This window comes from Chaetodon trifascialis, chromosome 4 (assembly GCF_039877785.1).
Source record: "Chaetodon trifascialis isolate fChaTrf1 chromosome 4, fChaTrf1.hap1, whole genome shotgun sequence".
Classification (NCBI taxonomy): Eukaryota; Metazoa; Chordata; class Actinopteri; order Chaetodontiformes; family Chaetodontidae; genus Chaetodon; species Chaetodon trifascialis.
This window is the reverse complement of record NC_092059.1, coordinates 18,533,559-18,558,731: the sequence shown is the minus strand read 5'-3', so window position 1 is coordinate 18,558,731 and position 25,173 is coordinate 18,533,559. Positions and strand designations below refer to the sequence as shown.

Below are 25,173 nucleotides of genomic sequence, written 5' to 3'. Positions count from 1 at the left end.
TTTAGATTTAAGGTTGCACAAGACCGACAGCCCGGATTGTCACCACTGTGTAATGCGAGTGATGACCATGACAACAACAGCATACATGTGTGTGTCATGAAGCAGCAAAGGGAAGTCAAGGTTGTTTTCCACTTGAAGTTTACAAAAGGCAATCCTGCAAATGTGTAAATCCACATTAATGACTGAAAACAAATACTTGACATCAGAGACCAGCTGAGGTACTTAATATCAGACCTAATCCTTTCAAAATCCAAACACAACTGCAATGGAAAAAACTCAGGTAAAATAAGAAGTCATGGCATTTTGCTTGCTTATAATCTGGTGTGTGTTTCACTGAATTGACATCTGAGCTTCTCAGTTGTCATCAAACCTAACTGATGACCTAATACGTGTTTGTACAAGCATGATTTCGAGGACTGAAGTGGGTTCCCTGCTTAAAGCAGTCGCCATGTGATGAGCAGAAAGAGGAAGTGACTATTAACAGTGTTGTTACTCACGAGTTTTTAAAGGCATTCATAGCCACGTGGTTGACTTTGTAAATCACCTAATTTAGACTTCATCGGGGGCGTGTACATTGCAGAGCTGCATAATAACTCTAAAGACAGGATCTACAGATGTTCCGAGGATGTCGCAGGGTGCACCAGCGTGTTTTTACGCGTGAAGCCGTGGGTGTATCCAAAGTGCCGCTGATTGGTCAGAAAAGCATGAAATTATTCCGCCGAAAGCTAAACCGGTTCAGCTGACCAGCGTGGGGACCCGGCTTGGCATAATCTACTACACTGCGTTTATTATAAGATTTATTCTAAGGGGATTTTTGGAGATGCTCAGACCAACTGTGCTTTTGCTCAACGTCTGTTAGTGTAATTATTTGCTTTATGTATTTTGTAAATATGACAACGACAGATCTCTAATTGTGAATAAAGGAAGTTTTATCACCGGACTCCAATCAATCATGGAGCAGTTTGTGTCTGCTGATCGGACCTTATCGGTCTGCAGGCGGCTATGTTACGCAGCGGGACACTTTCTGAATGACCTGTGCGCCTCGATGTGGTTCACTTACCTGCTGGTCTACCTCCACTCCGTGCTCAGCTTTCAGAGCACCTATGCAGGTGTGATGCTGCTCATCGGTCAAATAGCGGACGGAGTCTGCACGCCGCTGGTTGGATACGAATCCGACAGAACAACAGGCATCTGTGGGAAAAGAAAAACATGGCATCTACTGGGTAAGTGAGTGAGCGAGAAAGTATATATGAATTTAAGTATGCTTCCTCCTTTATACTCCATATGTATTTCAGGGGAAATGACTTTAAACTCTAGTACATTTATGTATCGATTTATTTGATTGTATATATAATTGACAGTATAGAAAGTATAAAATTAGATTCCCTTAAACAAGCAGCTTTAAATGTTGTTCACACATTAATGCATCAATAACAATCCACTCATTTATATTACACTTTGAAAGGAGCCATTCATATATGCATGTATTTATATACAACGGTTGAAAGCACTTTTACTAAGTTATGTACCATACTTGAGTACAATGTTTCTTTAGAAAAATATACTTTAAACCAGCTTATTTGGTCCGAGTATAAAAAGAGTATACAAAGCTCAAAATACTACATATAGTATAAAGTTCAATACTACTGCAGGTTTAAAAGAATTCCTTCTCTGCTTTCCAGGAACTGTGTGTGTTCTTGTGTGTTTCCCCTTCATTTTCAACCCCTGCCTGGCCTGTGACGAAAACACTCCTCAGTGGGCTCAGCTTGTGTACTTTACCCCGTTCATCATCATCTTCCAGTTCGGCTGGGCAGCCACTCAGATCTCCCACCTGTCCCTCATTCCTGAGCTGGTGTCCCGTGTGAGCGACAAGGTGGAGCTCACGGCGTACAGGTGAGGTGACGTCAGGACGGTGTTTTAAAGCAGCGGTCCCCAACCACCGGTCCGGGGGTCATTTGGTACCGGGCCGCACGGAAACACTGACCAAAAAACTTTTTTATTGATCGGCCGTAAAGTTTTATTTTGAAAATCAGGTGCATCCGCCCGTGCCTCTGTACACATGTCATACACACACACTAATAATAATAACAGTTACCGAAAGTCAGTGCAGAGCAGTTAAAACTAGACTAATGTGAAGCCGGGGGCCGAGCCGGGATCCGACACACTAATAATAATAATAATAATAATAATAATAATAATAATAATATCGACAACAACAATGAATCAGTTTTTCAGCCTTTGACTCGGGATCCAACCTGGAACCAGCTCACCATTTAGGGTAATGGTGAGCTGTATTTTTAATAATTTGTGTATTATTCGTTCCTGTGCCGGTCTGGCAAATTATTGCTTTACATGAAGCTGGTCAAAAGGTTGGGGACGGCTGCTCTACTCTACCCTAACCTCATTCCCATCTTTAAAAAGTTGTTGTGGCTTCCTGTAACTCCATCTTCCTCTTCTACTTCCACTTTCCAAGCTATAAGAGCAGAACTGACAAAACTAGTTGCGACATCAGCATCCTGTCATGGGCGATTACTATGCCAGTGGAGTCAAACAATAAGACAGAAATAGCCGCCAAATTGCCCGTGAAAAGAGAAGTAACTCCCTGTCACTTCATCATGTTAACCCAAGAAGCTCAAATGACATTTGTGAATATTGACACAGGAACAAGATGCCTCTGTATCTATTATAATTCTTTCTAACAAGCAAGTTACTCTTTGGTTATTTCAATTATATTCCTCCTTGTGTAGGTATGCGTTCACTGTGGTGGCCAATATCACAGTGTACACTGTGGCCTGGCTGCTCTTTCACTTCCAGGCTCAGCACAGTGTGGACCCGTCCATCACAGACAACCTGGGCCAGGTGGACATCCCTCTGTTCAGGGTAAGAAACGAGATGTCTGAGAGGTTTATACACTCCTGTGAAAATCACTATTTTCAACTGAGCTATCTGTCCATAGATGCTGGCCCTCATTATGCTGGGCACTGGAGCTTTATTCTCCTTGATATTTCATGTGGGCACAAAAGAGGACGTGTCGGCCCCAGGGACACACGATCAGCTGATCACGTCTTCCCCCTCACAGGAAGTTTTGCCTCGTCCTGTATTTCAGTGGAAGCACTGGCTGAAGGAGCCCTCCTTCTACCAGGTGACACCTCCTTTTTCTCTCAGGGAACGGTGTTGTAACTCTGGATATAGTTTGATGTTGACGTTAAATCACATGTACTTTACAAATTGCAGTTTTTTTTTCCTGTTGAACCTGGCAACTGTTTGCTTCCATTCATTTCCATACAGTGTGAAAATCTCATAGCGTACGGTAGAAACCTGTTTGGGTTGTGTCATCCACACTGAGTATGAAGTCTGCTTTCTATTTTCTATTTATTTTCTATTTTCTATTCCACCAGTTCTAATAATGTAACATAAGCAAAACTAATGCAGACTTGATGTGACTGTGATTAGGGCTGAGAAATGTGTTCATAGCATCAAATCATCAATTTGGTATCAGTACTGACAGCGACATGAAAAAGCGATACCCAGCCTGAAATGTGATGCCTTAGAATGCTAATTGTTTTCATATTGCGTAGAAATAAGCGGATGCCAGTGGGTAGGAACCAGGAAAAAATACAAATACATCCCTCAGATCTTTTTGCTAAAACCTGCAAAAATCCTCAATATTGTGTCCTTTGTTTGATTTTGTACCAGATGGCTTTCCTGTACATGTGCACCAGACTAATCGTCAACTTATCTCAGACCTACATCTCTGTTTACCTCACCAACTCACTGATGTTACCAAAGGTAAGGCCACACAGTGTTTAATCATGCAGGGACTTGTGTAACTCATTATGTTGCAATTTAAAATCTAATTTCCCTCCTCTCTCTTTAGAACTTCATCGCCATCATACCTCTGGTGATGTATATCAGCGGCTTTGTTTGTTCTCTAGCCATGAAACCACTCAGCAAGCTCATAGGAATCAATGTGAGTTTCTACCCAATAAGATACGGACACTTTTATCAACTCTATTGCCATAACAGTACTCTTTTGTGTTATGAATTCATTTTGTTGTATGATTAATGCATTTGTAATTTGAAAGAAAAGTTCTATTGAAATGAAATGTATTTGTCCGTTGTCAGATGACCTATTTGATCGGCCTGTTGTTGGTGCTTGGCTTTGCCACCTGGGTGTTTGTGGACGAGAACATGGGAGCTGAGAGTATCTATGGAGCAGCTGTGCTGCTGGGAGCTGGTTCAGCTACAGTCCTGGTCATGTCGCTGTCCATGACAGCCACGCTCATTGGAGAGCAGACGGTAGGTGGAAGGGAACTAACCTACAGGAGTTTACAGTTTTGTAGGAGAGTTGTTGCACAGAGGAATTAAAAGGATGAGGCTGGCCATGAAGTCCTGATATATCTGATATATCAAATCCTGATATATCTTATTCCTCTGTGCCATAGATCTCCAGTGTTGCCTACCAGAGACATGCACACACATTTTGAGGGGCCGTCGCTCTAACCTACCTAATTAAGATTGGTGCATGTGCTAGCATCGTGGTGTGTAAGGCAATGCTGTGTGACTTAATGCATTTGTGACAAGCTGCACATTGTTTTGAAGCATATGTGAAGATTTTTATTCACAGGGTTAGTCATAACATTTGTCCTTAATCATTTCCACAACTTCAAAAGACTCATCCTGATCCCTCACACAATGGCAACGATGCAAAGTTTGGACACTACAGTGTCACATGACATGGGCATAGGGCATCACTTTGCTTCATGTTTTTTTTAACGCCTCTGTGTCCTGCAGAGGTTTGCCTATCAGTGTTTGAAATTAGGTGGGATTAGGTTGGAATAGTTGTTTTGGAGCTGGGAAACATCTAATGTGAAAACATGCAGGGCACGCAGTGGCTAACTTTAGCAATGTGTTACCTGTATTTATGCAGCCAAAACAGCAAATATGACCCGTTCTTTTTCTTCAGAGGGGCAGCTCAGCTACAGAGGGCAAATGGGCTGTTGCTGGGGCAATTTTAACCCAAGCATGTGCACATCCTTGTCAGCTTTTAATAAAAAAAAATTTCAGTGGCCACATTGTTGCCATGGAGGACATGTTTCCTTCATTATGGTGAACATGGGCACTGCAGTGTATTTTGGGTCAATCCCACACACACCTTCCTGCTGCTGTAAATACTCACAGTAGATCACCAAATATGTATAAATCCATGGCTGAAAGTAGTACCCAACAAATACACAATTTCCCTCTGATTGAGTAACACTTGCTAAAAACTACAGTGCCAAACTGTTTTAGGACATCACTGAGCCCTTTTTAAACATGAACATTATTTTTTTTTAGATTGAAGTTTTAGCTTGTGACTGAGCCACAGACTGGGCAGGGAGGTTGAAAAGTGCTAAGATATTGTTGCTGTCAAGCGCAATTGACAATTGCAATGCAGTAGCTTCCTCTGTGAAAAAATGAAAATACAACCCATCAGGGAACAAACACTTAAAATCACGTGCTTCTTCAAAAAGACATTTGCAAGTGCAGGATAATATGCAGATGCTAAAACCTAAGTTTCACTTTGTGGTTAAGGTTGAAAGCAAATGATGTCAAGAGAAAGCTCATCACAAGGCAGGAACAAACAGCACCCTTTTTGTTTTAAATGTCACGTCAGAATCAGCCGTCCAGTCACAGGAGACTTAACTGAAGATCTACAGTACAATAAATCTGTTAATGTGTGTTGTAATACTGAGACCATTAAATCAATCAGTTTGTTCTGGATCACAGTCACGCTAGAAGATGTTTTGGAAACGCTCTCAGCTGTGAAATGAAAGGGGAGGGTTTGTAGTGATGTGTTTGTGTCACAGCATATTTTACCACTGTCACATCTCTTCTGATGTCTGCCTTTCTTCACTCACACTGTCTGAGAAGAGATGAATGAAAACACTCGATCCATGCTCACAGATTATTAGTCTTACTCACAGGAAAAAACACTCGTGTGGGTGTTTCACATGTTTGCTTCTGTTGTGCTTTGCTTTAGTGACTGTAACAATCTCTGATCTCTGTCTTGTTCTGCAGCAAAGTGGAGCCTTTGTTTATGGGTCCATGAGCTTCACAGACAAGGTGGCTAATGGTGTGGGGGTCATCCTCATCCAGAGCACCCGACCATGCAGGTGAGTGTCTCTGTGACTGACACTGTCGCAGTCCTTCAGACGGACACGTTGAAATGAAAGTGTGCAGGAAGATGTGGGCATTTCCTGCAGACAGAGAAGTGAAAACAGACAGTGTTTTGTGGTTAATCTGACCTTTTTTTCTGCCTGGCTAGAATACATGTTTTGTGATATGTATAAGCAGTAGCTCCCAGCCTTTTTGGTTTGAGACTCTTTCATACAAAGCTGTATCTATTGAGCAGGACAGTCAGAGATCACTTTTTCTTGTCGACTGTTTCATTTGAATAATTAGTAGAAGCCTAGATATGCAAAACTGTACAGTATTACACAAAAAGAGGCAAAGATTGTGTAGCAGAATTTATCTTTTTTCTTAATTCATTAGCTCACGACCCTTCTTGGGGGTCCTGACTCTTATGGTCAGGAAAAGGCTTCTGATCATATTTCTGCATTTTTTTATTTTTTTATTGTTTATTTTTATTTTATTGTTTTCAGATAAAAACCACAGTGCTCAGCTGTTTTAGGAGAAAAAATTAAACTAAACATTAAACTGAACTGGTTTCAGGAGCAGCCAGACTTTGGTTTTAGTGCCACAGGCAGGACAGGGAAGTCTGTCAGTACTGAGAGACACGATGACCTCCTGACCTTTCGCTTCTCAAAGACCACAATGTTGCTGCTTTTTTGTCACAGTTTAACAAAAGCTGTTCCCTTTTTCTTTTCTTTGCACTTCAACAGCACCGAGGCCTGCTGCCCAGCATGTGTGTGGTTTTATCGTGACGTCATGGTGACAGTAACCGGGGGCGTGGCCTTGGCCGCAGCACTTTGTCTGTTCACAATCCTAATCTGGCCAATCAGGATACGGAAAAGTTAGGGTTCAAAATCTACACTACATACGGGTAGTCATTGTGTCATACCTGCACACACACACGCACACACACACACACACACACACACACACACACAGAAAAACAACCATTTGTCTTGTGTTTTATTTTTTGTCTGTTTTTGATAAAATCTACAGGTACTATTTCAGATGGATGCTGAGCACACTCATATTTAAAATCCTCAAGGATCAGGTCTTACTCACTAATCTCTCAAAATATTTGGACATAATTTACTAAATATTTTGCATTTGATGAAGGATAAAGCCATGCTGCCACCTAGTGTATGAATATATCACTACACTGTTTCCTGGGTGAGCTTGAAGGCATTTAAAACTATAAGAATAATATTAAATGCTCCACACCACAGGTGAAGTTTTTGACTAGAAAACGATTAAATGGACTCAGACTTCTAAAAGAAATGTAGAAACTGATATCACAACGACACAAATACAAATTATAATATTTCATATAGATGTCAAGAGGTCAAGGGCAACCAGAGTTGCTTCAGAAGTTGTTGGCCTTGACTGAGCACTTCCAGGTATACCATGACCTGATGACTGCACAGACATGAGACGTGTGTTTGTCATATAATGTGAACCAACCTCTGCCTTGGTTTCTACTGTGAATGCTGCCAATGTTTTCACTGACTTGGCAGCAATTGTGGCACTGGTCCAAGGAACTGAACTGGGTGAACTTGACCTCTCTTGTGTGTGTGTGTGTGTGTGTGTGTGTGTGTGTGTGTGTGTGTGTGTGTGTGTGTGTGTGTGTGTGTGTGTGTGTGTGTGTGTGTGTGTGTGATTATTATCTCCATCTTTGATCATATGTGCTGTGGAAGAGCACTAAGCAGACACTGTTGCTATGAAAGTAATCTGAAAATGAGAATGTACTGTATCTGTTCTGACTGCCTGATCGACACAGGAGCAAAACTGAATTTTCTTTGATAATTGTATTAATTCTTTCATAAAGGTGCATTCTTTTGAAATTTAAAATAGTTTAATAATGTACACACACTGCATTTTAATGTTTGTTCTTTACTGTGTCTATTCAAGTGGTATGTTTGTCGTCCTTTTCTGTCTCATGAAAGCTGCATGTTGAATTTGTAAATGTGAAATGGCTCAGTAAACACAGTATGTCAAATTTTAAAAAGCTATTCCTCAGGGGTAATGAAAAAAAAAACCTAAAGGACCTCAACAAGCATAAATCAGAAAGCTACACACTGTGATTTAAAATCTTCTCGTAATGGAAATTGTTTTTAAAAAATCTGTTTAGTTCAACCATCTTTTGTGAGTCCTGTTTTCTCTTGTGAGGCACAAGGTTGTGTTTCATTCATGACCTTTGATTTGTCACTATCTCTTTGTTGGGAGCACCTATAATTTAAAAAAATATGTCAAATTGAAATTTACAGATTTGAATTAGTCTTTTTTCGCCCCATTCTTTTATATGTATATATACATATATCAACAGAGCATTTTAACATGAATTATGACCCCCAAACCTTCAGAAAACTTTAAAAGGTTTGACTTGTTAGAAATTGCTGGACAGACGTTTAAGAACTAGATTATCTGGCGGACGCCTATGATGACGATGGCAGTTACTAATTATTATTTTAGGTAATAACTTTTTAAATATAGTTTTATCATTGGTTTTATCATTGATTGCAGTTTAAACATGTCTTTCTGATAGTATCTCTGACCGGTATGGTCGGTGTAAACCGCAGAAAGCCCGACCTCTGGCGGCTGGTCCTCGGCGCTGTGGCGGCGCTGTGCGGTGGGCCTCATCACCGCGGACAGGCGAGACCGAGCACTTGTTCACAGGCTGCAGTCTGAGAAGGAGCCGCTGTCTCCGCTACGGACAGCAGGTTAAAGCGGAGAGGAGACCCTCAAAGTTAGCCTCAGACTAAGAGCTTCACCTTAATATCCACTGAAAAACTGGTTCAATCTCTGACGGACACGATATTTTTTCTCTCAACTGTTCCAAACTTTGAGAAGAAGCGGAGTTTTGGCAGGAAACGGGGACTGGCAGAGTTTTACTCCACTTAAGCGACCCTCAGGTAGGACCGCATGAAAGTGGGTTCAGCTTATTTCAGTGGCAGTATGTAGAGTTAGTCTGGCAGACTAAACTTGCATGAATGTGTTTTTGTTAAGCTGGTCAAAGTTACTGCCTGAAGTATTTGAGTGAAAAGAGGATATTATGTAGCGTCGACAGGTGGGACCCTCGTCCTGTTATCCAGTCACTTAACGCTCGTGAGCGCACTGTACCAAAGGTCTGCTGAGACAACACGAAGGAGAACACCTTCAGGACGGAACCGCTGGCTTTTATCGGCTCATATGAAATCTGATGATTGCTTGATTGAAGCTAATTGTGGCTGGAAACGTGCACATCAGTCAAACCGCAACCAATGCCAAACAATGAAGTAACCTCGCCGCCAGAAACACAGCAGGTTCACCAGCCTGATGTCCTCTCATCGTGATGGCAGAGGTGTCTTTCAGGACTGAAGCAGTGGACACATGTGAAATGCTGTGAGGTGTAACCAGCTCCTCTACACGGTTAGAGGAAATAGTTATGAAGTTATTAAGACGTTATGAGAGATTTAGTTGTATGTTTGTGTGGAGTACCAGTTTATGACTTAATAATTCCCTTCAGATGCCAGTTTATTAGGCACACCCAGGTATGACTATCCAGTTCAATGCAGCTGTCCTGCAGTAAATCCAACCTTCATCAAGGTTAGAAATTTTATTGTCTCAGAGTGGAAATTTGTCTTTAGATAACAGCACATAGAAACAAGACAGCATAGGATCCTCTAACACATGGTAACCGAACACCTTTGAAGTATAAAACACAGTTTATTCGTATAAAATATGGATAATATACTTCACAGAGAATAAAATGTTGCAGAGGAAGTGTTTATTTAGTTGTTTTTTTTTTTAAATTGAACATTTAGTCTTCCCTCATTGATATAACGTAATGCATCACCACAGTGTCCAAACTGACAAGTAAGTCGAACGCTTCTCTAAAACAGTTTGACTGTTGTCTATTTGTATGCATTAGTTTTACATCGGTGTGCTAAAAACATTTGAAACTCAGTGCAGATCAGCCTGTTTTTTTCCACATGTTTTTATGGCCCAGGGGATTTTTCAGTGGGGTGCTTTGGGGCAGGAAGTCTTGGCGGACTCCTGCGTGTATGGCAGCGGGTCCCAGGCAGCCTACGTTGGGCAGGGGCCTAATTGTTTTTGACAGATGTGAGACATGTGACTGTATGGCTGGAATTCCATTATCAGCAGCAGATGATAGAGTCTCTGTGTTGTAGTGGAGCTCAGGCTGCTGCTGGTGGGTGTCTGACCTGACCTGTGACTGTGGTCCAAACACTGAGCTTTCTGCCCAGCTTCACAATGAGATTTGTGAGCCAGTTTTAGACAAACACCACTGTACTACTACTACTACTACTACTACTACTACTACAACCACAGCCACTACTACTATGACTACTGCTGCTACAATTATTCCTACTATTGCTGCCGTGCTGCTCCTACAACAAATGATTTGAGTGAAAGGGCGCTACGCTGTATTCAGGGAATTTGCTGTTTAATCCCAAAATGCCTCCCCTGAGTCTACAACTGAGACTAAGAATTATTGTCATTATCAAATGATTTTTGTTGTTCTTTTTTTGTGTAATTCATTTTGTGGTCAATCCATTGTCAAAAAAAAAAAAAAAAAAGAAGTGGAAAAAGCCAATAGTAATTTTCCAGTTGTCAAAATAAAAGCCAAATGTTTAAAAAGAACAAGTACCAAATTCTTACATTCAAATTTTTGTCTGACAAATTATTTAAACCATTAATCATTATAGCCGCAGCTCACTCTAAACAACTTTATTAGTAAACTACGTGATTTTCACCCAGATCGGCTCTTTGGCTGGTTTAGAGGAATTTAAGAGTCCGATTTTGAAGCCTTTACAACCTTTGATTCCTCTTCACCTGACAGGAAGCCAGTCTGGCCTCAAAGTGTTGTATTTTTCCTCTGAGCCTGTTGATCAACAATTATAGACACCTGACACCAATCATCCACCTGTCCCCCTGTCTTTCTGTCTTTTTCTCCTGCCTGGGTCCACTCAGGAGCAGCACAGAGGAGCCCTTGTCTGATCCTCTCTGGACACTGCCCCAATTTTCTTTCTTTTTTTTTTTTTTTTACCCTGAATCCATGGCAACACTGTTCCTGTGACTAGCAGCCCTGACTTTTGCCCCTCCTGCTGCCAAAACAAAGGCAAGAAGTTATGGAGGGAGGGAGAGAAGAGGGAGGGATTTGGGGGGACAGGGGAATTGTGGGGGGGATGAGGGATATGGAGGAATGAAGGAGGGAATAATGGGAAGGTGTCTGGGATGGAGGCTCTGAGGCGAGACCTCCTCTGCTGTGTGTGCCAGAGTCCCATAAAGAGAGGAGAGTTATCGCTCGCTACTGTAGACTGTGGGCAGTGCCAGGGACCGTCTCTCCGTCCGTCCGTCCGTCTGCACGTCTTAGTCTCTGAATGGTCATTACCTCCCTCACAATACCACCAAGGTGCCTGAACAGCAGAAATGTGTAGATGAGTCAGATTTCTTTCTTGTTAAAATCAGTAAAATCACTAAAATATATTCAGTTTACTAACAAACATCATTAAAAGATCCAATCTCCTCGTCTGACAAGGTGGAACCAGAGAATATTCATCATATTTGTTTGAAAAATGCATCCGTGATGAATCAGTCATCAAGATTAATTAACAACAAGTCACGTCAAGTAAAAATCTCACACGTTCTCCGGCTTCCAGCTTCTCAAAAGTGAGAATTAGCTCCTCCTCTGTTTTGCGTTCTGGACTGTTTATCTGACAAAACACATAATTTTAAAGGCTTGATATTTTATCGACTAAACAATTAATACATTCATTTAACAAATGATAATAGATGAGTCATTATCAAAAGTAATTGTTAGTGATGAACTGATTAATGAATTCTTTGCAGTCCATTAAAAGCACAATGAACTCTGCATTGTGTTCATATCAGGCTGAGGTTTGATTTGGCAAATAACAGAAGAGCAATAAAGGAATTAGTGTTCTCATTTTTTTGTCCCCTGCAGTAACTTTGCCCTCCTGTTTACATGCCTTCTCACTCAAACATCCACTCCCTGTAGGGCTCCATGCAGAAGAATGGTCATTGTTTAGTCGTATACACTGTGGCCTTGGATGTCTCTCTAAGATTTGTAGCAGAAAGAAAACAAAACTTTTAGCTGGAGGGTGAGATGTGTTGAAATGTTCAAAGCCTGGCTGGGCATTGTGGGGGCTGGAGAGAGACTCCTACAGCCTGTGAAGAGGCAAAAAGGAAAGTATTGTTGTTTGGCTGCGCTCCCCGTCCCGGTGCCGACATCTCCACTCTGACTCTGACTTTTCTGCTTCAGAGACCTCAAAGCAAAGGTCATTCCTCTACTAATTATACTTTCTGTTAATGTAGGAAACACTGTGCTGTCTGTAAAACCTAATGTACCCGACCGGACAGAAAGAGAAAATGGCACAAACAAGCCTAACTGGTGCCGTCATAAATCACGCTCTCTTGGAAATGGTAAAACATTTACACTGTTCTGTTACTGAGACACGCCTAACTTTCCCATATCTCCACGTAGCGTTATTCATATCAGTGAGCTGAAAAACAGCGCTGGACAACTCTCTTACACTTACACAGTACACTTTGCTCTCCTGCCTGTCCACGGCATCTTTTTACTTTGTCGTTTTCGTTTACAGGTCAGGACATTTTGGAACAATGTTCGACAAGCAACGCTACGAGAGTCCGCCTGTGTACAGTCCTCCTTTCACCTCGCCATCCAACAACGGCTTTGGCCCTCCAGGCAGCTTCCATGCCCCTCAGAGCGATTACAATGCATACCCTCCTCCGCCTGGATCTTACTACATTGAGGACAAACCTCAGCACTTCTACAAATGCCTGTCACCTCCGGGGATCATCAAGGGCATGATGGGTACGGTGATAGTGCTGTGTGTGGCAATATTTGCCTGTGTGGCCTCCACGTTCATGTGGGAAATGCAGTATGGAATGGGAATGGGCTACGGCAGCGGTTATGGCATCGGCAGCTATGGTTCAGGATACGGTGGTTATGGAGGTTATGGAGGTTATGGAGGTTACGGAGGCTATGGAGGCTACGGCAGCGGCTATGGTTCCTACATCTCACCCTACTCAGCCAAAACTGCCATGATTGCCATGGCTGCCATTAACTTCATTGGGGCGCTGGCCTTCTTCATCGCTAGCTTCAATAAATCCCCCACCGTCCGCAGCAGGAGGTTCTTCCTGGCCCTCCTGATAAGCTGCATCATCATGGCTTTCCTTCAGGTAGGATTCATTAACATTTTGTGGTTTGTTTATGCCGTTCCAGTTCTCTGAGTCTACAGTCACGTTGTGTACTGATGATGGGTGATTTATTCATTAGATGCATAAGACTTCTCTATAGAGGAATGGGAGAGCCAAATATTGCAGAAATCACAATGGTCTGTAGGTAGAACGCAGATAGATATCTCTAAATTCTGACTGAAGGCTCACTTCTTCAACATGTCTCTGCAATGAGAGTTCTTGACTCTTGACTACACTCATTGACAAAACAGTATTGCTTCAGCTGCTTTTCCACATTCAATGATGTCCAGAACTAAACACTTCTGTGCCTTTTGTGAGGGCCCAGCTCACAGAGGCTCTGCCCACTCCAACGTTTGTACACAGGACAAAAAAAAAGGAAATTGCTGCAACACATTCTGGACAAAGTATTTTGTCTCCTCTCATAAGCTCAAAGGCAAATATGCTGAAAAAAAACCCTGAACAGAAAGAAGAGTTAATTACTGTTAGAAACAGTAAAGCTTAAAGTGGAGTTCCTTTTCATTGTTTACGATCAGTTTCACATTGTAGGCGCTTTAAAATGATATTTGAGGAATCGTTCTCTCATTAATGTATAATATTTGAGGATCCCAACCCACATCCCAGCTGACAGTGAAAACTGTAAACGCCTTGCTCTGTTATGAATGGTATTTGAATATGCGTGTTTTCAAAAACCCTACAGACCAGAAGTATAATCAGAAGCAGGACTGTGTACACAGTTTAACTCAGATCTATGCTCTTTACTGAGTGAGTTAAAATTTTCAAAAGATGTCTGTCCAAGATGACACTGAGATGTTTATGCTGGTTAGTATGGATGTGTTGGAGTTTGGGTTGGGATTAGTACATAGATGTTCAATATGGAAAGAGAGTCTTCACTTAAAATAAATATTTAGAAGTTGGCTCAACAGTTTCTTAATGTAATACTCAAGTTCTCACTGAAGTGTTTACATGGTTTTCTTGAACTTGTAGGGGTGTTTCACTTTATTAGTTGAATGAATAGTGACAAGTAAGTCTTTTCAATGAGGGACTTGAGATTTTTTAATTGTAATTATCAATATGGCTGTCAATATACTGACTTCTTATTGTCTCCAGGGTATCATAAACATTGTCTACATTGTCGGGGTGAACCCCATGGCCCAGGGTTCCTCCAATATGATGTACAATCCCATGCTTATGATGTGCCAGAGCCTCTACCAGACCAGCTACTCACAGATGGGAGGAGTGGGAGGCTTCCCTATGTACAACCAGTATCTCTACCACTACTGCTTTGTGGACCCACAGGAGGTTTGTAGCTTTTCCTGTAGGTATTTTGTAGAAATCAAAGATGTGTCACAGCAGGGTTTGCTCCTGGACCCTGTTCAGATTCAAATAATAAGTTATTAAAATGAGGAAATTACCGCTGCAAGTGATCAATTTATGTTTTTTGTATGTTAACTGTTTAGTGCATAAATTGTCTGGATCTATTGAAAATACCCATCAAAATTTCATTGCTTTTGTTTATTTTGTATGAACAAAAACCCCCAAAGCAAATATATTGTCTGTACAATAACACAGAACAAAGAAAAGCAGCACATCGTCACATTTTAGGCACTGGAACGAGTGAACCAATCGGCACTAAACTGAATGTAATTGAAATGCATTGGATTTATCATTCTGTACATCATCTTTTTTTGTGGAACTGTTGTGCAAAAAGATGTTAAAAATATGGGAAAAGTGAGATAAAAGTGCGCTCACAAAGCATATTATAGCCTCTCATCTTATCAGTCCTGTGCTGTTTTGTAATGTTATCTGTTATTTGTTGCATTTTTGGGTACGAGGAGTCACAAAAATGTACTTTTTGTTCCAGGATAAACCAGCTTTATCTCACGGATTATCAACTTTATTCCCACGCTCTTGCTTTTCCAGGGAGTTGCCATGGTGTGTGGATTCCTGGTTGTCATCGCCTTTGGTGTTGCGGCTTTCTTTGCACACAGAACGAGAGGGAAGATCTGGCGCTACGGGAAACCAAACATCTACTGGGAAGAGCCTCTCGTTGGCGGGAAGGCCTCAGAGGGCAGAGATGTAGAGGAATGGGTAAGAGACAACAGGATGGTAGTCACAGTTTAATAAGACCGGGTTTACACAGGATTTGCAAAGAAAAATCATATTTCGTCCTTAACTGACCCTGAGTTTGTGCATGCACAGCTTGCAGTCAAGTAAACAGGGTCACAGAGAGTTTAAATCCAGCCTAAGGAAAGTGGATGGAACGCAATGGATTTGATTAGATGATGAAATGATCGACTACAGTGGGTTTTCTGCAGCTACCAACACTGAAATGTGCAAATTAGTTTCCACCTGTTTTTACAGTGCAAAGTAGGTAAGCAGGTAGGCCGTCAGTGAAGGAGTCATCCTGCTAAGGTAGTCATCACTTATAAAGATAGGTTAGGTGAATGTGGTGATGCAGATGCAGTAAATAGCCAAGCAGAGACTTGCACATTCCTGGGGTTGGTTTGTCACTTGTTCTGCTATTTTGGACATGGCTGCACCATTTGACCAGAAAGACTTTGCGATGTTCTTCGCCCGTTTAAATCTCTCAGTTGTTTTCCTCGATTGTCTTTATGAGTCGAAAGTCCAAAAGGAGCATCATATACAGATCCTTATCATTTTATAGGACCCAGCAGGGAAACGGTTGCACTACCGTGACAGTGTTTCCTGTGACTGACTGACTTTGTTCTGGGTCAGGGCTGATAGCAGTGAGCGATTGTTTGCTCATGGTCTACTACCTGGTTTCACTCTGAGTAATCATTAACCAGCTGAGAGGATCGTAAGCATGCAGGTGGTTTCTATAGAGAGCCTGCCCTCTGTTTTTTAACTGTCAGCATCACACTGCTCATATACCATTACCTGAGACATGGGTTGATAATTGACTTGACTTTTTCAGATGATACCTATTTCACACAGTGAGTGACAATGAGTACACATCAGAAGCTCAGGTCTGAACACTTAGTTGATGGTCATAAACAGCCGATAAACTAGGTTTGAAACACCTATTAAACTTAAATGAAAATGGGTCTGTAGAATATTTCCTTTCCGTCGACACTGTAGTCAGCACCCTGCCTAGTACATAACGTCCACATCCAATGTTTGTTCAGTTGCTGTGCAGGGGAGTGTCACGAACACAAATCAATACCTGCACACACATGGAATACAGTACACACAGTACAACTGCCAAATGCAAGTGAAATAAATACAAATAAATAGAAAAAATAAAGAACTAAATCTCTTGAATTTTGCATGAAAACAATTACAAATATTGCTTGCTGACCTTGTCCCCTTAATCCCCCATTGTTTTGTTTTAGTAAGGGGTTGGAAGGCCGAGCTGCCCTCCCCTCTTCATGCATAAGCATACACTTCTGACTCTGAGGCTTGGCTGTGCCATTTGATCAAATTAGTCAGTGAAGGATGCACAAAGTGCTGTGAGTTACACTTTATCTCTTGCGCTGACTAGACAACACCAGAACGGACAGACATGCTGTTATATTGGACTAAATAGAGCTGTTTGTTTTTCAGAGTGGTTGTCATTGCCTCGAATATGGCATCATGTCCACGGAGGTGTACAGGCAGAGCACAGTAGGACAAGTCTAAAGTGAACCCAATGACTAATACTAGTGTCTGATAATGGAGCCATGCTCACTGATGTCATGGCACTTATTGTAGGTACAGTAATGGAGCGTAAACTGCTACTGCATTTAGAAATATCACAGTTCTTGACACGTTTGATGTAAATACTGTTTTTAAAAAAGTACGATAAGTTTTGGATTATAAAGGTTGATGAAAAGGGCAAAGAGTTCTTAGAGGCTTTGATGACTGTTGTCATCAATATTTATTAGTATTTATTAGCTTGTCAGTCTCAAGGGTTAAAACATTTGCAGTATGTAGGTTGGGAACATATTGAACTTTACTCCTTGAAGACATTATTCTGTACAAAAGCAGGTCAGCCAAAGTGTGCCACGAATTAGTATATCTATATCTATAGGTAGATAGATATTGATGCTGCAACAGGCTGGAGCTGTTAGTGTGGTATAATTGCCCCCTTGTCCAAATTTTCCTGATATTTCCTCATGTTCCACACTGCAGTTCTGTATTTCCTTCGTTGCCGTGCTACCTGCTTACTGTATCTGTGCCACAAAATGAGTCATCGGGCTTGTTTGGCTGCTTTAAACACAAGGCCAGTGACAGTCTAAGGCCGTGGTTGGTTTGAGATTGGACCCATCTCTGTTGCTGAGCTCGGGGAGGCCTGCCATACTCTGATGACCTCACACACTGGCTGCATTCAGCGAGCCCAGAGCATTGTGTCTGCTGCATGAGGTCATGCATGAAGGCTGGCTGTTAGCTGGAAACATTGAAGCGCTGCACTGATGTAGAGTGAATGCATCCTGGATAGGTTTCATAGATGTGGATTAAAACATCTATGAAACAGTACAAACGAAACAAGTTAGAATAAGACTAGATGTTGCTGGTGTCCCTGGTCTGACTGTTTGGGTTTGCTGCTTTAAAATGTTTTGTGTTACTGACATCTCTTCAAGAAGGGGTAGTGTAGTGGCATAGTGCGGATGAATGATTTGAAAAATATTTAATTGTAAATAGTCTGACCAATAGTCGAACAGAAAGCCCAATATAATGTGCTGTAGAAGGGTTCTCACTAGTTTTTTGTCAACATCTTTGGTGAAGCGCATGCCTGCAATTAAGAGTGGTTTTTGGTATTGAAGGAGACATTTTCCAGCTACATAAAGCTTCACATTTTGCATTTTATGAGACTCAACTATGCCAAATCTTTCCTCTCACGCACCACTCACTGGTTCCTACTCTTCTCCATCATGACTCTTCTTGCTGCTGCTTTTCTCCTTTCGTTCTGTCACACATGTACCTCTTCCTCACTCTGCCTGTTCTACTCTTCCATGCCTGTCTGCTTCCATTTGCATCTTCTTCCCCATCAGCATCCACTGCTTCGTCTCCTCGCCCGGGTCTGTCTCTGTCCATCTTTCCCTTCATGCCTCTCTTCACCAGGTCCAGGGCTCTCAGACATTTTTACTGTGCGTGCACACTCTGCTCACAGCCCAGAAGCCGCTGTGCCTCACACTGAGGGTGCATTGTTGGGATTCTTAGATGAAGTGCAGTCTTGAAATGAGATTCTCCTGCAGCTGCAAGAAGGGCAGCTCTCCCCCACCCAGGCACTCCACCCGCCATGATTATTGTTTTTTGGGGGCTAGGCTGATGTTAGGCTCTGCTCCTGCTCTGGAGGAATTTAGGAGAGTAAGAAAGCAGGAAGGTGGATGTTTTCTAAGAGTTTTAGAATCGTAAAAATCTCACCTCTAACCAGCGTCCAAAGTGTTTGACTCTGGTTAAGGACTGGTGCTGCGATACTTTGTCGATAAGTACAGCAAATATTCAGGTCCTCTTGTTCAGGTGCAGTAGATGTCATATTTCAGAGGAACATGATCCTGTGTGGTACTCCGATTTTCTGTGTTTTCCAGAAATAAACATTTTATAAAAGTAGCATTATTTCCAAAGGCAGATATGTTGTGCATCAAGCTTAGACTCTACGGTTTTGTGTAGAGGTTATGTGGAAGGTGTATGCATAATGCATCGGATTTCAAGTATGAAAATTTATGTTTATACGTGGTCCCTGTCAAATACATTTGCAAATAGAAAAGAAAAGCTAAATCTAATGATTGCTGAATTTACTGAACCCAGCGGAAGTGGAAGAAGCAGTGACCACCCCTGAGGCCTTCATTGTGAGGAATTCCTCACGCAGGCCGTCTGACCTCACAGGAAGGACTTGTAAATACAGATTAAGGCAAACTAATATAGATGACAGACGCTGTTTCCTTTTATTTGAAGAAAAAAGGAGGAGCGCATCCGCTCCAGGTGTTCAAGATGATATCAGACAATAGAAAGAAGTGAAAGCAAAGCTGGAATTATTGCCTGATATTTTCTGTGTACATATTGGATCCGTGTGGCTAACCTTTTTATGTCAGAAACTCTTATCAGAAAAAGAAATATGGGAAAACTTAATCAAATGCTGTAAACAGACTATGAGCTACATTACAATCTCAAGGCTTTTGCTTTGTTTGTTGTTAGTGTTGGATTTATCTTACAATTAGCCTTTAGTCATCCTTTGTTTTTGTTCCCTTGACCTTTTCAAGCATGGCAAACCAAACAGATAACCCTCATTTCACCAAAGAGTTGGACTGTGCTGTCCAATTACATGCGTGACTGCTCGTGCAATGCTGAAACACTAATTACCATACTTTTCAGCTTTTCTCTTTTCTCCTCAAGTGGAGGCCTAAGGAAAAGAGGGGAAAACTAATGGCTTCTTGAACAGGATGTCAGTCAGAAAATGAGCCTGTAATGTGGCCTGCTCTTTGTCAGTGCTGTAGTTGTTTGTTTGTGTTTGCTGAGTCGATTCCTTCTGTTTTTTCCGCCCTGCTGAAGGTGAACAATGTGGAGGAAAGCCGCAGCGTTCAAGACGCCCCTACCCTGCTGGTGTCAGAGAAGGGAGCCGGTCTGCTCAACGCCTCGGCCAACAGTGTCATCTCCTACCCCCCAGCCAAGGTGGACAGCAGCTCCTATAATGAGGATGACTACGACCACAATGAGTGGGTGACCCTGTTTTCTCTCTCAGTTGCCGCCAAATCACATTTGATTGGTTCAAAAGTTCATGTAATGTTTTGCATGACGAGGGAAGAGAGGCATTACAAAATAAAAATACTCCTTTTGGCATATCGTATATTATTTATTTATGTTACCATGTCTAAGGAATACTTTAGCTGTGACCGTCTTTGCACTCAGACAGACGTGTCGGAAGCAGAATTAGGTCATTTTTTCATTGATAAATTGCTGTTAAAAAAGTAGCGGCGACATTTGAGTCTGTACACTATAAAGCAAAGATTCCACACAAACAATGAACCTCCAAGCATGTGACTCACACAAGCAATATCTAATCACTGCTCTGTTTTAAAGCCCCTGAAAACATATTGCCCTGCCCACAAAAAGAGCTCTGTGTGTAACCTTTGAGCTCCGGTTGGATTAACTTTCCCTTGTTTTTTTTCTCATGTTCATTGAAATCTCTGAGGGAGGGACAAGGCAAGATGTTTTTGAACTAATATGTATTTGCTTTTCTTCAAAGCCAGAAGTGATTTCTCAAGCACCTTGTTTTTGTTTGCATTAAAGTCCAAGACTGCAGTGTGTGTGACGTTGCTTCTCACAGTTTCATCTCAGTGCCGCTGAAAAACTTCTCTGTTAATGTTCACAGACTTGAGGACAAAATAATCACATTTTTCGTTGACAACTGCAAAGGTTTTGATTTGGACGATTTCCTCTCTCACAAAGTAAACATACCTGGCGTTTTTCATCAGCAGAAGAATGTCAGCCTGAAGACCTGCAGTCCTTTTAATAATGCAGCCTCTTCTGTAAGAACTTGTAATATCTGCACTGCCGGATTTGGATTCCTCCACAAATCCCCACAAATGTATAAAATTGAGCACAATTCCTCCTTTCTGTTATTAAAGAGCTGTAGCTGCTTCCTGGTCACTGAGGGCCCTTCACATGGCACAGAGGCAAATAGTTTGAGTTACAATAATCATTAGTGGCTCAAGGTGTTTATCTCCCTTCATATAGTGTCTGTCTGGGCCATAATAAGTAAATATTTGTTTTATATTAGACCAAGAGTTATTTGGGTCACAGTGGTCTTTATGTAATTTGCTTTTCACTTAACTTGTTTAATTTAGAGTTTCAGTTTGATTTACTCAGTGTGATTTAGATTGTCATCACAGCAGTAAGTTTACTGAGCAGCAGAGAATGACTTGTCCTGAGTTTGCCTCTCAGGCTGCATACAGGTGGTCTGTACTATCATTGGGCCTGTAGGCAGCCTTAGAGGATGCCCCACAGCCCCATTATGCTAATGTTATTGTCGCTGTTCTGCAGGTACTCAGAGAGGATGACCAGCCGACCATCAGAAGTCTTCTCCCATGGTGGAGGAACCAGCTCCAGCCCTTCAGAGGAGACCGGCGGAGGCCGCAAACCCTCTGCCAACAGGGGCAAGAGACGCAGACGCAACCCCGAGCTGGACGAGTCTCAGTATGAGACAGAGTACACCACAGGCGGAGAAACGGGCAATGAACTCGACGGAGAAGAATGGGAGAGGTGAGACTTAAGCCCCCACCACTGCATTGTCGTATCTGTGCGTGTAGCTCATACACTGTCTGGATTAAAGACGGAAATGTCATCATCTAAGAGCACAGAATGTAGATTGCAGTTAAATACTGTCGCTCCCTGGGGACCAGACCTCAATTCTTTCATTTGAATCAGTAACTGTAAGCTCAGAAAATCAAGCTCGCATGAGACTGACATGATTTATAGGAAAATACAGCTATAATATCATTTGGGTAGAAAAATGCAAGTATAGAATATTGGATAAACAGATGCTTAAATAATGTGGAAAAAATGTGGAAAAGGCTACAGTCTGTATATGCTTCAGTCTGTCTAGGAGAGTCGTTAATCCTCTGAGGCATGCCACTTCACATGGGTTGTACTCAGACAGAATGAGAGAATTGGGCTAAAGGTACAAAACTTGGCAGTCACTGTACATTTTGAGAAAGTAGTTATATTTGGCTGTGGTTTGGTCGACCCAGACTTTAAAGAATATCTCTGAGGGAGATGTTTAAAGCCTACCATTATTGAAACTAGCACTTACAGTCTTCCTCCTTGACCTGTGCACTGTGTGCTTGTGACTCAGTCATGCACCTGATAACCTCAGTGAAGATTGTAAGGTGCAATGTTCTTGAGCAGAAACGCAAAGTGTTTTAAGTCTCTCTGATTCTGATCTATTGCCCCTCGTTCTCCTCCTCCAGCGCATACCCAGAGATAACATCTGATGCTGAACGTCATGATTATAAGAGAGAGTTTGATGCCGACCTCAGAGAATACAAACGCCTGTGTGCTGAGATGGACGACATCAACGATCAGTTGAACAAACTCAGCAGACAGCTGGACACACTGGATGACACCTCTGCCAAATACCAGGTCAGATATACACTGCGCTCACTGTAAAGGCATCAAACAGCCTGATAATGCAAATACCAATGATATACTGAAGCTCAAGATGCTTGACAGTTTACAGCTACAGTATGCTGACGTTACATTTGTGCCACATTCATATTCCACTCCCAGAATCACAGGTGGGGGTTTGCTGCTGCCTTCTTTTTCTTCACGCTTCATGTGTTATGTTTTCTTGACCCTTCAGTGTTCTGGAGTTTCAGACCAAGAACTCTGCATTAATGCAAAAAAGGAATTTAATTGTTATAGGAGATAATAGAAATGTAAACCTTGCGCTTCCGTCCAGTCTGAAAGGAAATTTGCTGCTGCCACAGTTCCAGTTCACATAAGCAATCTTTTAGTGTACTTAATGTGCAGAAGCTGTGAGAATTGTTAAAGGAAATTATGCTAATATGGTGCAGAGAGGGAACAATAGAAACCATTAAAATAAGAGTTTAACATGCACCCACAATTTGCAGCATTTGCACAATTTGATTCTCAGTTACAGAGTCACTGCACTGATTGGTTCAACCAGGTCACATATCCGACCATATGTGCCCTCTTTCACTCGGCAACGGAGTGAATATTGTTGGAATTCTGCTGCCTGCACAATTCTTCATGTCAGTGAATAGATGCAAGCATACATCTGATACTGAGATGGACACACAAAGTCACTGATTGTCAAGGTCCTGAGTGCACAAAAACAGACGTAAAACAGGGGAAGCAGAGATGCCTTCAACGCTCAGTTTGAATGTGAGTGACAAGCGATCAATCATCACACGTTTTTCTCATGTTCCACAGGCTGTAGCAGAGGAATATAACCAGTTGAAGGATCTGAAGCAGGTGAGGAAACATGATGATGCAGTTTATATAATAAACTCCATAAAGACATATGAAGTTATTTGTGGAAATATTACAGGTCTGTAATTTGTGTTCTCTCTAACTTAGGCTGTCTTTAATAGCTTTTATTTCTGTTTAAAAGAAGAAGAGCTAACATTTTCACCGTCTAGTATTATTATAAAAGTTATAAAAGTCACGTCACTCTGGATCATGGATATGCATTCGCTGTTTCGCAGTATGAGATGACTCATCTGTGCTCTCTCTGCTCTGTAGACATCAGACTACCAGCTGAAAAAGAAACGGTGTCGCAGGCTGAGACACAAACTGTTCCACATCAAACGCATGGTGAAGGACTACGACAAGAACCACTCGTGAATGCACCGAGTGCTGACACTGAGCTCTGTGGTCTGCACAGCAAACACTCACAGAAACAGGCCAAGATACACTCCAGAGGACTCTGACGTCCTGAGACCAAAGTTACCTGTACAGAACCAACTCACACTGGATGCACACTCTCTCTCTCTCTCACACACACACACACACACACACACACACATACACACAGGGAACATTCTGTATGTTAATAATAATCACCTTGTGTTTCCTTCATAGACCAGTTATGTATAAGTAACTCGCTTTTTTTTGGAAGGAAATGGAAGCAGGACCCTCAGCTGTAGCCACTTCCACAGCAAACATTTTTGTCTAAAGGGTTCAGCTCTTTGTTTGCAGTGTTCAGCCCTGTGTGGATCAGAGGGCGTGGAAGGAGAGAGGTTGTTTGAAAGTCACCTGACCCTCAGTCACCTGTGATAACACTGCTCGGTTTCTGTATCTCTGTTTGCTCTCCAGATTGGCAACTTTTCGTTGTTTTATCTCCACAGATAAGAGGTGGAACAGTATTGTAGAGTAGGTAGTGATGGCTGAGGTTGCTGGGATTGTTTGCTGCCAAATATGCAGTTTCTTTAACCCTTGGCGTAGCATTATCTTTGTGACAGATGAGCTTTGGTTGGGCTTTTCTCGTCTTCTGCATCAGTGTCTGTAACTAACTTTGTCGTCAGTGAAGTTGACTGCTTTTTGCTAGGATCATGTGAACTTCTCACGTGTGCTGTCTTTTTGTCTAAGCTAAGATTTTGATCATCATAGATGCAGTGAGACCAAAAAGGGGACAGCTGGCCAATGAGATACATGTGTGGCACCGTTGTGTTGTATATAAACTTGTAATGAATCCTGTACATACTCCACACCATGAAGAAATTTGCAGTATGTATCTGTCTGTTAGATTCTGCAGGTATCTTAGCATTTGTGATGACACTACCTGTTATTTGTCCCGTTGTCTTTTTTAATCTGTGGTCATTCAAAGTGTGCTCAAGCTATGAAAATAAGTAAAAGCATCCAGACTATTTTTCTATTTTTCATCATGCATGCCCCTCAACAAACTGGAAAACACTGTCTGTCATAGTACGTAAGCTGCACTCATCTTTTTCATTTGATTCTTTACCAGTGAAAGTGATCATCTGCTAATTCCATGTGTGGTAATGTTTGTATTAATCCGCTTAATGTGCAAAGTGTTACGATCTAGTGTGCATTCTAAAATTGTGTAGACACACATTTGATTTGTCATGCGTTTGTATTTTTATGAGGAACATTGTTGTCATTTTACAAACCATTTGCGAGCCATTTATTTTTGTATGAATTTATTTTCTTTGATGCTATGATAAAACCATTTTTTTGTAACTGTGTACTTCCATAAGGTATGATGTCTAAAAAGTATTGAATTCAGTAAGTAATAAACATTTCTAATTCTCTAATCTCTCTAATTTCCATCTCTTATTC

The 25,173-nt window shown here is 41.7% G+C and overlaps 3 protein-coding genes across 3 annotated transcripts in view; 2 read left to right on the top strand and 1 right to left on the bottom strand.

Moving 5' to 3' along the window:
• The window catches only part of gtpbp3 (GTP binding protein 3, mitochondrial), a 224,220-nt gene that overhangs the window by 132,598 nt on the left and 66,449 nt on the right, over window positions 1–25,173 (bottom strand). The gene's annotated exons all lie outside the window — the stretch shown is intronic.
• Window positions 942–7,050, top strand: mfsd12b (major facilitator superfamily domain containing 12b). Its single transcript, XM_070960306.1, has 9 exons — window positions 942–1,223; window positions 1,683–1,893; window positions 2,748–2,880; window positions 2,957–3,142; window positions 3,697–3,789; window positions 3,878–3,970; window positions 4,126–4,299; window positions 6,061–6,155; window positions 6,885–7,050. The coding sequence occupies exons 1-9, from the start codon at window positions 953–955 to the stop codon at window positions 7,018–7,020; spliced, it is 1,392 nt and encodes a 463-aa protein (XP_070816407.1). The 5' UTR covers window positions 942–952; the 3' UTR covers window positions 7,021–7,050.
• LOC139330661 (occludin) lies at window positions 8,836–25,155 on the top strand. The gene is made up of 9 exons (XM_070961701.1): window positions 8,836–9,083; window positions 12,795–13,395; window positions 14,521–14,712; window positions 15,334–15,501; window positions 19,903–20,066; window positions 21,394–21,612; window positions 22,320–22,491; window positions 23,305–23,346; window positions 23,617–25,155. The coding sequence occupies exons 2-9, from the start codon at window positions 12,814–12,816 to the stop codon at window positions 23,716–23,718; spliced, it is 1,641 nt and encodes a 546-aa protein (XP_070817802.1). The 5' UTR covers window positions 8,836–9,083; window positions 12,795–12,813; the 3' UTR covers window positions 23,719–25,155.